General features: G+C 36.0%; 1 protein-coding gene across 4 annotated transcripts in view; it reads left to right on the top strand.

The window, feature by feature from the left end:
* The first annotated feature begins 1,731 nt into the window (after positions 1 to 1,731).
* Positions 1,732 to 13,288, top strand: part of LOC126971472 (protein quiver) — a 30,890-nt gene continuing 19,333 nt past the window's right edge. For 2 of the 4 annotated variants that reach the window (XM_050817801.1, XM_050817799.1), the window contains exons 1-2: positions 1,732 to 1,907; positions 7,959 to 8,103. In XM_050817801.1, the coding sequence (XP_050673758.1) occupies positions 8,079 to 8,103 (25 nt within the window). In that variant the 5' untranslated portion in view covers positions 1,732 to 1,907; positions 7,959 to 8,078. Of the gene's footprint in view, positions 1,908 to 7,900; positions 8,104 to 13,288 lie in introns of all 4 variants that reach the window. The other 2 variants (XM_050817800.1, XM_050817802.1) reach the window with 2 other exon arrangements.

Here is a 13,288-nt window from a genome sequence, read left to right as displayed (position 1 = left end):
CGGTATTTTCATTACTTATTCTGGGTGACATACATTCTACGTGATTTCCACTTATATAACATTCGCATTTTTTCGTCCATTAGAGGGTTAAAATGCCAAAACTGAGCGCACAATGTTTTAACATAGGTGTCTGATATTATCGCTAGTGGTATTAGTACTTAGTTATCTATTAAAATTATGAAATGTACGACAAATACACATTTTTCTAGCATTTTAATTAGTTTAAAAACATGTGTAAACGTAAAACAATAATAATGTACCATGAACATTTTGACTTGCGTCTGTCACAAAAAATAATTGCAGGTGCAATAATTTAAAGAAACAAATTTAAATACTTAAATAAAAAAATAACAAGGATTTGTAGTAGACATTATCAATAAGCTACCCCAAGCAGCGATAGTTGAAGATCATGACGCATGAACCAACCATAACAATAACGCCATTCATTCTCGTTCAGTAGGTAAACACCAAAGTGTAATAATAATTAAATATTGGCGGTCACCTACTGATGTTTACGTCCAAAAATCGAATTTGACAGCTAATATAATACAACAAACATTTCCAAAGTGTAAATTATCTTCAATCGTTTTTAATGTAACTCTGCGGGGGCGAAATGCTGATTAACAATTCTGTCGACTCCGCATCGCGTGGCACAGAGCTCGACTTCCACGCTTATACCTTGTGGCATTATAATTATAATACGACTCCGGCCCTCCGCATAGCAGCATGGCGCAGGCCCAGACACGGCGACTTGGGTTTACAGTTCAACAAATACTCCCCATTTCTCAGAAGTCCACCAAATTTTTACCCATTCTATTTATTTATCCTTAAACGTTTTAAAACTACATTGCTAAGTTCTGAAATGTGTTTTCAAATATTGTGAAAATGAGTAAGTTATTTCCACATTTTATTATTTTTGTGCGTATTTCTTGCTAAAGTACATAAATTTTACAACGCATAAGTAAAAGTCAATGTAAAAACTTTATCGAATAGAGTTGATGACAAATTCATTGATTTAAATACTTAAACAACACACAAAAGTACATTGAGCATGAACAAAACAGTACATACAAACGTGTGTATAATATTGTATTCTTACAACTTTTTCTATTGGGATGCACTGATTAAATTCAGGCACCAACGTTTGTCATATATATAGATATAATATTAGTACTATAATGTAATATAGTGATATATATATATATATATATATTTATATCACTATATTATACTATCTACCTTTTAAACTTAGTTAAAATTCTTCTTAAGTATTATTCTAGAGTTTGGTAATGCAACATCTATAATACTTTTTTGTAAATACCTGATCAATTTTTAAATTTCGCTGGTACATACATTGATATGTTTTAATTACAAAGATTTTTTTTAGTTAGATGACAATAGACAATACATATAATAGATATCGTATATTTATATAATATGGGCTACAAGTCCATACTCGATCGACGTCGTCATCAGGAGAAATGACCACAACTGGTTAGGATGAATCTAAACAGGCCTAAAAGCTTTAAAACAAAAAAAATATGCGTCAGAATCGGTCCATTCCTTCAGCAGACACGTTAAACCCATAACAATATTATGTTGGTGTTGCGGGCTAAAAATGCTTACATAATAATATATCACTCAAACTCATTGACGCAAAGTGACGCAATGAAAATGGGGTAATTATGAATGTAGGTTACGGCAACCCCAGTAACCCAGTGTGCTTCGAGCGCGCTGCACGCACTAACGCGATAACGCGAAAAACCATGGGATTTAGAATTCGCTCCCGAAAATCCTTATGAAATTATAATCAATTAATATAACAATAAAAATGTCTAAACAGTTATAACATTCGGTGTGAACGCTTAAATCTCCAGTGCTGTGTGCAATGTTCTTAATTCAAGTCGGTACGTAATAAAAAAAAATCGATCCATTATTTCGGTTTGTAAAAATTTAACTAAAATGACAGATAAATTATAGAAAATATATAAAAAACTAAACCATCTGTCTACGAGTAATGTGTAATTTAAATCTAAGGTCCATTTACTTAAAAAATTGAAAATGTCACGGTTCAGTTTAAATTATGTCTATAGATATAGATTTATTATATTTTTGGCGCGTAGTAAACAAAGTAGTGTGCTCATAAGAATGAAAATCAATAATATCTGCGCATCTTGCCGTGTGGTAGTATTCTCGCTAAAGTCACAACTTAAACTACAAAATAATCTTTTCACTGTACATACCTAAACTGCTACGTTAAAATTCTATAAACAATTATTATGTAAATCTTCCTTTTTGACCATTTTTAACGCAATCCTACTGTATGGTAAGATTATTTCGTATTCCTCATAATAATGTGTCAATCAAAAAGTAAGTTTTTACTATAAATATAACTCAATATTGGCGTAAAGAAATATAAAAGTAGTAAGCCAAACATCAATGAGATCAAATCAACAACGTTGAAAATTGACTGAGAATATTTTATGAATACACGTGGTATGGCCATTATTTTAAATGTTGATTACCTATATATATTTACTGTTACATACATACATACATACAAGCATGCCTGCTACCAGAGGGGTGGGCAGATATTACAGATTTCCTCTAGTCACAAGGAAGTATCATTTTAAAAATAAAAGTCCATTGTCAATAATAAAATTACCTTTAAAAATTATTATTACCTATAATATACTATTAATTAACTTTTTTAGTTCTTAGTATGAAAGGAAAAAAGTGTAAGTACCTAATATGTTCCTTCTTTCACATAAATAGGTACTTGGTATTTTCTTTGAGACTCGAGAGTAACATTATTATTTACAAAATATTGGCATTTTTATTTACAAAATCCTTTTTAAAAGATTAAAACGCGTAAAAATTAAGAAGCATTTACAATTACATAATTATTGTAAATGAATTTTTAGAACAGGTTTTTATATTCAAGTTACATTTTTATTATTATATTTTATGAAAACCGACGCGACCTTTGCAGGATCGCAATTTCACGGTTACTCAAATCGGACTTGAGTGGTAATTCCTTTAAAAAGTATTTTATTCTTCGTCGACAATTAATATCTTTATTTGTAGGATTTAATAATGTTTTCCATTGTAATGGAAGTAAGTCTTGCCTTTTTTTTATGGATTAGGACAAACGAGCGTACGGGTCACCTGGTGTTAAGTGAACACCGCCGCCCACATTCTCTTGCAACACCAGAGGAATCACAAGAGCGTTGCCGGCCTTTAAGGAAGGTGTACGCGCTTTTTTTGAAGGTACCCATGTCGTATCGTACCGGAAACACAGCACAAGGAAGCTCATTCCACAGCGTTGTAGTACGAGGAAGAAAGCTCCTTGAAAACCGCACTGTGGAGGACCGCCACCTATGATGGTGGGGATGACATCCGAACTTGTAGCGTGTCGTGTGAAGGTGGAATTCGGCGGCAGGAATCAGGTTAAACAGCTCTTATATAATTTATAATTAAACCATAAAATTAATTAATAGTCGTTGTCTAAAGAATTGATTTTAGGTTTGCATTGAAACCTCTATGAGCATAATAACTTTTTGTGTTGATAATTTTTTATATTGGTAACAAAATTACTCGAAAAACCAGCGAGAATCGTACCCGTTACTGGTTGCTTGTCAAAGACATCAAACGACTATGGAGCTCTAATAATGAAATAGGTCAGAAAATCGTCCGGTTCATTTTATATCTATTTTAGTTTTTATATAATAGACCCAATGAGGTTCTATACATAAAACGTCAATGGATAGAGTATAACAGTAATGACGTGTGCTTCGGTGTTACTATAATGGCCTTAACACATGGTCAGATTTGGTATGACTTGTACAATATTCTTTGGTATTGCGGGACCATCGGACGGTCTGTTGGGTGCCTCGCACCAATAATTGGTCCAGCGACGTACTCGGTACGTATGGTAATAATAATAATTTTGATGCCATGGACAAAACGACATACTAGCGGATATGGTCCGCTACCAGACCTAGTAGGATGGTTCGGCCGTACCAAATCCGATCATGTGTTTTGGCTATAATACAACGCAAGTGCTGGGGTTGACCCCACCATAGAAACCGCGAACTAGTGTTTTTCGTTGGCGTGCCCCGTTTCTTGTAATAATGTCATGGAGTCATTTTGCGTAAGGGATAGAACAACATGAACATATCACACATAGTAGCGGACCTGATAGAGAAAATAAGGCTAGGAAGAATTATTGGCAGAAACCAAAGTATACCGAACACAAACTTTGTACAACTGGTTCATAAAACACATCCTAGAAAAAAAATTAAAACATAATTCTAGAAAATCTGATACATAATCTGGACGCTAGGCTAGCAACGGATTGCTGAGTGGAAAATCATGAAAACCTTTGCCCTGTGCTTCCCTGGTTCGTAAAATGAATAAGTCCCAGGCCCAAGGGTGTCGAAAGAGGCGACTTAGGGCTTTTTATAGGTGGAAGAGTCACGCTGCCGTCTTATGACGTCAGCACAATCGAGCCAGACTCGTCCGGGTTACTTACCACACTCGCACAAAATACCGGCGTGAAATAGCAGCCTAGTGCCGCTATGTTTGAAATAGGTTAGTGTCGAGGACCGGAGGACCAAAATATACGGTACTCATAGACTTTTTGCTCCCTTGACCCATTTGACCGCGTGCAACGCAGAGCAGCTTGAATTGTCAGGGACCCAGTGCTCTGTGAAGGGCTGGATCACATGGCGTTGCGTAGAGACGTCGCTTCATTGAGTGTCTTCTACCGCATTTAAACGGAGAACGTTCCGAAGAGCTGTTTAACCTGATTCCTGCCGCCGAATTCCACCTTCGCACGACACGCCACAAGTTAGGATATCATCTCCATCATCAGGATGTGTGGCAATCCTCCACAGTGCGGTTTTCAAGGAGCTTTCTTCCACGTACTACAAAGCTGTGGAATGAACTTCCTTGTATGGTGTTTCGGGGACGATACGACATGAGTACCTTCAAAAAAAGCGCGTACACCTTAAAGGCCGGCAACGCTCTTGTGATTCCTCTGGTGTTGCAAGAGAATGTGGGCGGCGGTGATCACTTAACACCAGGTGACCCATTCGCACGTTTGTCCTCCTATTCCATAAAAAACCAAAAGACTTAGTTTCCAATCGCCTCTCAGTAAAGAAAAAGAAATAGGGCGAGAAGTGACGTTGTTATTGCAGAACACATATCCCGCATATTCAATTCAAATCATGTTTTAGGATAGACCAAAATAGAAGAAGTTAGAAAGACCCCGTGTTGAATCCTTAAATTTTACATGAAAAATTAAAGAGAATAATTTAATGAATTCTCCTCGTTGGCAATATCGAGAATAATACAGCTATGTTAGCTATGCACGAAAATCCGAATCAGATTTGCTGCAACGAAGACTTAATCAGATATCTAAGTATCTACGTAACTGGCTTAAGCCCTTGGTTATTGCATACATTAAGATACTGACTTATATTTTTCAATTTTGATCCAAATCTGGGGTTCCGCCACGTATCACTTTGCAAATTAATTTGTACGTTTATGTGTGAAATTGACCAATTTGGCTTGTGCAACTGTGGTTGACTATAATCTACATTCTCAAAAGGATGATCTCCCAAATACTACCCAGCAAATGCAAAATAGGCTCACATTAGATGTTGAGTTATGTAAAATACCTAACCGTGAATACAACATCACCAACACCAGCAGGGCTGTAATAATTTCGCCGTAATCTTAGAAAAAGAAATTCAAAAATCAAAATTCATTATTCACCTAAATAAATCAATTTTCCATAACGTCATTTTGAATCGACCTGTTAGTAATAGTCGCTAACTACTTACCCCCTCTGTCACTCTGTCCCACCCTGTCTTCTTCTATTGACCTAAGTCAGAATGAGAAAAAGCACTCCTAAGCGGCTGTTTAAAGTTAGCGGACCATTATGAATAAGGGGGTTAGTATAGGCGCGTTACTAGGCATTGATGCCTACTTCGTACCTACTTTGTGCGATCACGTTAGATTAAAATTTTGTTTCTTAAATATATTTTGTTTGTTTGAATATTTCATAACGTTAACAATGACCTAATCTACATTTGACACATGCTGGTCAATCTATTCTTCGTTAAGGTTTAATTGTCATTCACATATGCTCCCAGATTTACCAGTGGGAGGCTACTTTGCACAGGATGCCGGCTAGATTATGGGTACCACAACGGCGCCTATTTCTGCCGAGAAGCAGTAATGTGTAAGCATTACTGTGTTTCGGTCTGAAGGGCGCCGTAGCTAGTGAAATTACTGGGCAAATGACACTTAACATCTTATGTTTCAAGGTGACGAGCGCAGTTGCAGTGCCACTTAGAATTTTTGGGGTTTTTCAAGCATCCTGAGCGGCACTGCATTGTAATGGGCAGGGCGCATCAATTACCATCAGCTGGACGTGCTGCTCGTATCGTCCCTTATTTTCATAAAAAAAAAACGCTCTCAGATGTTTCCTTTGCCATCTGTTCTGGGTTGTCTTTTAATCATATCCAATTGGATCAGTTGTCCTCCTCGATCCCTTGTCCAACCCGTCCTGATATTTCGCATTATCTTTGGGATTGTTTTAATTACACAAATTAAAATTGAAAACAAAATTTATGAACGATGCTGGACTCGAAGCCGCGACCTCTCGCGTTCCATGCGAGCGCTCTTTCACTGAGACAACCGTTCGAGTGACGTATAGTTGATAAATCTTGCTTGTCTTGTTGTACAACTCTCTGGTTGTGGCTTTATCTACAGCATCTACTATAGGTACCTGCTCAACCCCAATATTTGCATATCAGGAAATTGACTTGAAATGTCGCTCTTTCAAATCTAAACAATTTGTTATTTTTTTAAGTGATAATCCTCTTTTGGGATTAATTAAACAAATTAAATTTGAAAACAATCTTTTTTAAATGCCCTGCCGAGAGTGATTTTAATTGTTTGCCAATTTATGAAAAGACAATCAGATGCCATTCACATATTAAATGTTATTCATAATAAATTAAACTAACAACTCGTAAATTATAACTTCATAAAATATAGCATGTACCTAGGTACGTTTTTGAATACATAGGTATAGGTATTGATAAGTAGGTATATATAGCCCTAGCAGCAACCATTGCTAATCAATACCCTGTACAAATTCTTTTAATAAGCGCACGCTATGTTTATTTAAATTTAATATAAACACGCAAATCAGTTTCAGTACCTACTACTGAATGCTATAACCTCAATACCTAGGCCACACACAGCGGTGGATTTACACTAGGGGCAGTTGGGGCAAGTGCCTAGGGCGGCAAATTTTTTTTTAGTCTTATCAAGATTGCTCAGTAATTAATTAATTCTGTTAATTAACAATTTTTGGTTTAATTGATAATTCAAGAAATTCAATTGAAAAATAAAATATATAAACTATAAGTTTAAGTAAAATTCCAGTATTGGGGCGGATTTTTTCCGGTGCCCAGGGGCGGCATTAAGTTTAAATCCGGCCCTGGCCACACACCACAGACTAAACAGATTTTTTCCTACATAGTAGGTATAGAAGAGTTATCTTGTTATTTGTCGTATAGGTCGACGATCGAACCATTTTATAACTAGTTTAAAATATACTTGGGAACTGTTTTTTTAAGGAGGACGATAAAGTTAGGTAGGTTCACAATAAGCTGGATTTAATATTGGGTGCCACACGAGCCCTTGGAGCACAGCATTACGTTCACCCTTATTTATTAGAATCTACAAATGATTCTAATAAATATGGGTAGGCAAACAACTAATCGGTAATCATACTAATATTATAAAACGTAAAGTCTCTTCGGGCCGGGGAGTATGAATCCGTTTTCTTTAACTGTATCTACTTTCTTTCATTTTAAAGGGTTCCCTTGTCAGTTCAATTATTTATAACATCAACACTGCTATAATTTATCTGTCAGATGTGCGTTCCCTGTCTGTCTGTGTCCCCGCGGTCTCTCTCATATGACGACATGTTTTGTTGACACAAATGTCACTATTCTGAGATCTTCAAGTGGAGGGAGTCTGGAAGAGTCGTGACAATGCGCTGGATTTTTCCTGTTCCAGGTAATTATTAATTATAATATCTGCTCCTTGTTTTAGTTCATAAGCATCTTATCATAAACTCAAAATATGTTATTGATTTTGAATGTACAATATAGGATGTTAGTGTCTGTGGGTATTATGTAGGTACAAATATGACTTATTTAAATTTAATATTTGCTTTTGTTTCTTACTGTATTTGTCACTTTAAAAGGAAAGAAAATATTAAAATAAAGTTATATGTAAACATTATTTAATTAGCAAGACCCTATATTTCTATTTCCTGCTAGTAGAAATGTATTAAAAATTTTAACATTGCAAGGAAACAATAAACTAAGGAATACTATTCTTTAAGCAATTCCAGCTGCGCACGACACGCCACAAATTAGGATATCATCCCCACCATCTGGATGTGTGGCGGTCCTCCACAGTGCGGTTTTCAAGGAGCTTTCTTCCTCGTACTACTAAGCTGTGGAATGAGCTTTCTTGTGCGGTGTTTTCGGGACGATACGACATGGGTACCTTCAAAAAAAGCGCGTACACTTTCTTTAAAGGCCGGCAACGCTCTTGTGATTCCTCTGGTGTTGCAAGAGAATGTGGGCGGCGGTGATCATTTAACACCAGGTGACCCGTACGCTCTTTTGTCCTCCTATTCCATAAAAAAAAAGACATTTCAGTGTCTTTTTGTATTAATGTATTGTACTATTAACAAAAACATCTTAATGATCACACATATTGGGAAAGAAGGGACCGCCCTTACACTTACGTAATGCAATTATATCGAGATTTTTATTTAAAAAACGAAGATGCCCGCTAAGTTTAGAGCGCTGTTTCTTTTGAGGTATGAGGCAAAGTATGTGATTAAAAATTCTATTTTGAAAAAAAATATTTGAATTGGATTTGATATATACCTAGATACCTATTGAATAAATAAATAATAAATAAACAAATTCACGGATGCATTCTCCGTTATTATAAATATAGTGAACAAAGAGGACGTAAAAAGAGACGGGACTACACTAAACTATTTCTAAATTTGTTATTTCAAATTTATGTATTACCTTAGTATTATTATGTATATTCGTCACCAATCGCCATACTGTAATTATTTCTTCTTCCTCCTAGACCTTTTTCCCATTTACTTGGGGTCGGCCTTCCTTGTCTTTTTTTTCCATTCGGCACGGTTTTGCGCCAAAGGACAAGGAAAGTGAAGTGGCTATGTAGTTTTACGGCCGGTTGCCACCTGACGCCAAGACACTAATCCTGCTTAGGACTGTGAGCGCTGCCGTTGGACCCAAGGGTCTCATCCGCCACCGACTCTTTTACATCACCGTGCCTGGTGCTGAAACTCCGACATGATCCTTATCACCCCAATATGTGGAGTTAGCTCACTGTTAGGTATGTCTCTTCCACCTACTTCGCCGTTCCAATGCACTGCATTTCCACCTTCGCAGCCGTTGAGGACTGCACACGTACCCCTGGGCACGGGATTGGTGACCATACTGGCCATACTATAATTACTAATAGTTATAATTACAGTGTGGCGATTGGTGACGAATTATTGTCCGGCTGAATTTGAAAGTTGACCGTTGCTTATAACATAGTGGATTTCGGCTATCTCCGTTTTGAATAAGATTATAGCCGTCATCTGTCAATCTATCAATGACTGCACGTTTCATACAATAGAGTGAATCGATTTTTGCTTAGAGAGTTTTGAATATAACAGTAACTACATACGACTCGTTTGCGGGCTTACCCCTTATACGTTCTAAAGTTCTGCGTAACTTAAAAAAACAACATGTTATAAACAAAATATTATGTTTATTGCTTTTCAAAATACTCTCTTTTACATTTTTCATGCAATCGAACCGTTTTTTAAAACAGGAGCACCACAGACCTGATCTGAACGCTATCACTGGCTCTTTAAAATTGGTCAAAGTGAAAAAATGCGATAATTTTTTTACCAACGTTTCTCGCCTGCCTCACTTTTGTTGGCCTGTTCTCATTTTCAAAAATCCATTCACAAGATTTCTGTCTTTTTTCGGGTGCAAAACAATAAATCCACATTTCGTCTCCTGTGACAATGTAATAAACAGCATTAGAATGTCTGTGGTCGTACTTTATTAGCATCTGTGAGCACCATTCCACGCGAGCCCGCTTCTGTTTCGCTGTCAGTTCATGAGGGATCCAACGACAACAAAGTTTCCGAACTTTCAATTCTTCGTGTAAAATTTTCTGAATTTTACTCATACCAATCCCCAATAGTCCTCGAATTGTCTCATAGGTAATCCGTGGGTTTTCTTCAAATAGCCGCTTAACAGTAGCCACTTTATTTTCGTTACCGGCAGTTGAAGGCCGCTCTTCACGAAATTCCTCGTGTAAAGAAACCCGACCCCTCTAAAATTCAGCAAACCATCGCCTCACGGTGCTCAAGCAAGGTGCTTCTCTCCCAAAAGCATTTTGAAGACGAGCGGCACAGTCTTGCGTAGAGAGAGAGATCTTTTAAAATCATCGCTCTAAAATCTTTTCGACTTAATTCCATTTTCGTTGCGTACGTAGAACTTTGATGTGCGATAAAAAACAATTGACAAATGATTTCCCGCCAATTGTTTTTTTTTATTACTAAAAAGGTTGCAACGTTTCAAAAAATATAACATTCGAAATTCAAATAGTCCCGATTAGCTAGAAGTGCAAAACTTTTAGTGAGCCCCATTTATTATGTGTTTGTCGTATAGCGACGTCATTCCAATTGTAGGCACAATTACAGAAATGTCTAGAATAAACAAGAATGAGACCTGACCTACATTTTGCTCATCTTTCGGCCATTTTATCCGTACAGAATGTTATGTATACTACGACATCACGAAGTTGTATTTAACCTTTTTTCAGAGTTGTAGTAAGTACCCACGTTTCAAAGTACCGAAAGTATTTTAAATTGGCACTTTTAGACCATAACAAAGAAGTTCTTAATAATTAATGCTTAGATAATTTATACGTCTAGAATCTAGATAGTCTCTTGCTGTTAGACAACCGATAAAAACAGGCCAGGAATATTAGCTAAGTGTGCGTGATAAGCTACTTCATACACTTCCGATTTGTTATACTACTACTTCTTACACTTTGCTTTAGTGTGCGTGAATTTCTCCAAATAGAGGTTAATTATTCTAAACTCAATTTTTTCCACGTTTTCGCAGCTGTCATAGTCTATGTAGTCGAATAAATGATCTAAGAATGAATGAAACAGACAATTTCTATAGTGACAATACGTTTATCAAAAAACACAATACAAATGGTTAAGAGAGAATAAAGAAGACTGTAAAGGAGTACTAAAGAAAAAATCAAAAGAGCACTTCCTTAACGTCTCCACGTAAGCCTTAATATTAATTAGTATTTATATATTTTATTTATACTAGTGGACCCAACAGACGTTGTCCTGTACACATGTCTTAAATTTGAAAAATCGGTCCAGCCGTTAGGAGCAGTTCACTAACATACACATGAGCAAGAGAATTATATTATATGGGCGGAATTGAGAATCTAAACCAATCTCAAATTCACTGAAACAAAGAAAAAAGTCATCAAAATTAGTCCAGCCGTTTAGGAGGTAGTTTAATTGTGAATCTAAACCATTTTCGAATCCACCTGAAGACACACACCAATCTCAAATTCACTGGAACACACAAAAATATCATCAAAATCGGTCCAACCGTTTAGGAGGTAGTTCAATTGTGAATCTAAACCATTCTCGAATCCACCTGAATACACACAAAAAGTTTCATTAGAATCGGTCCAGCCGTCTAGGAGGAGTTCAGTGACATACACACGCACACAAGAATTATATATATATAAAGATTAGTAGTATATACTATAGTATAGTTTAGTTGTTATTGTTTTTTAGGAATATTATGAATTATTAATAACTAAGTAATGTATTATGTGTGTATAAGTAATAGTGTAGATAACTTACAAATTAGGTATAGTTTAATTTATTATAGACTAGCTGTCCCGGCAAACGTTGTTTTGCCATATAAAGTATAATTCACGCGATAGTTTTATAAATAATCCTAAATAGCCTATATGTTATTCTGGTGTGTAAGCTATATTATTGTAAAGTTTCATCAAAATCCATTCAGTAGTTTTTGCGTTAAAGAAGTTCAAACATACATCCAGACATACAAACTTTCACATTTATAATATTATAATAAGATGCACGATATTATAATATAGTTTAAGAGCGTAAACTCGCCAACAAACTGTTGCAACAGTTTGGCGAGATGTAAAATTTAAGTACCAACTGTGCATAGTTTTATAATTAAATAAATTTAAAAAAAAATATCTGCCTTAGTTACCTGTCGTATGTATTGACAGTGTCAATTACGGCCGTTCCTAACTTATCGACGGTAGTTCACCTTATCCTTACACGCTGTCTGTCAATGGGACGACGTATAGCTTACCAGCGATAGAAGTTTGTATGGAAATTGCAATTCACGCGTCCCAATATAAGGCGATAAGAATGACTTATCGGGTATATTGGGTACAGCTAATTACTGACAATAGAAGGTAGTAATTTATCTCTATCTGTAGATAGTATATTGGGAACGGCCGTAAGTAAGTAGGTAATAAAATTTACGATAAGTATTATATAATTAATCGCCTTCTCATGGACCATCCCATAGCTCCCGCGTTGACATTCTAGCCGAATCTCCCGTTACGACAACGAGCGTTACATATTCGAGCGTGACAGCTCAATCTTATTTAATAGCCTTTTATCTACAGTCTTCAGCACTCATAAAGAAGTATTGACTTCAAGAAAACGTTATGGCCCACGGCAGGTAGCATTTAATTTCTCTCTGTTTTCTTTTTTTTATACTGATCATCGATAAATGTCGATGGGACTCACTTGTTAGTAGGTGTTCACACTTATATTCAAATTCAAATTCAAATATTTTTATTCAAAATAGGATTTATAATTACTTATTGAACGTCAAAATCTACCACCCATTCAAAAGAGACTGCCTCAGACCTGAGAAGAATGGGCGCAAGAAACTCAGCGGGCTTTTTTTTTATATATAAAATATGGATTACAATGTAATATCGTACAATAAACATTAATAATTAAAGAGCCTGAGGGTGTTCGCTTTAATCCCAGTCCGTGGTGTCATTAAGAAAATCGTTTATGCTATAATAACCTTTCCCACACAAACGTTTT

The sequence above is a fragment of the Leptidea sinapis genome, chromosome 23 (genome assembly GCF_905404315.1).
Source record: "Leptidea sinapis chromosome 23, ilLepSina1.1, whole genome shotgun sequence".
NCBI lineage: Eukaryota > Metazoa > Arthropoda > Insecta > Lepidoptera > Pieridae > Leptidea > Leptidea sinapis.
This window is presented reverse-complemented; position numbering and strand designations above follow the sequence as displayed.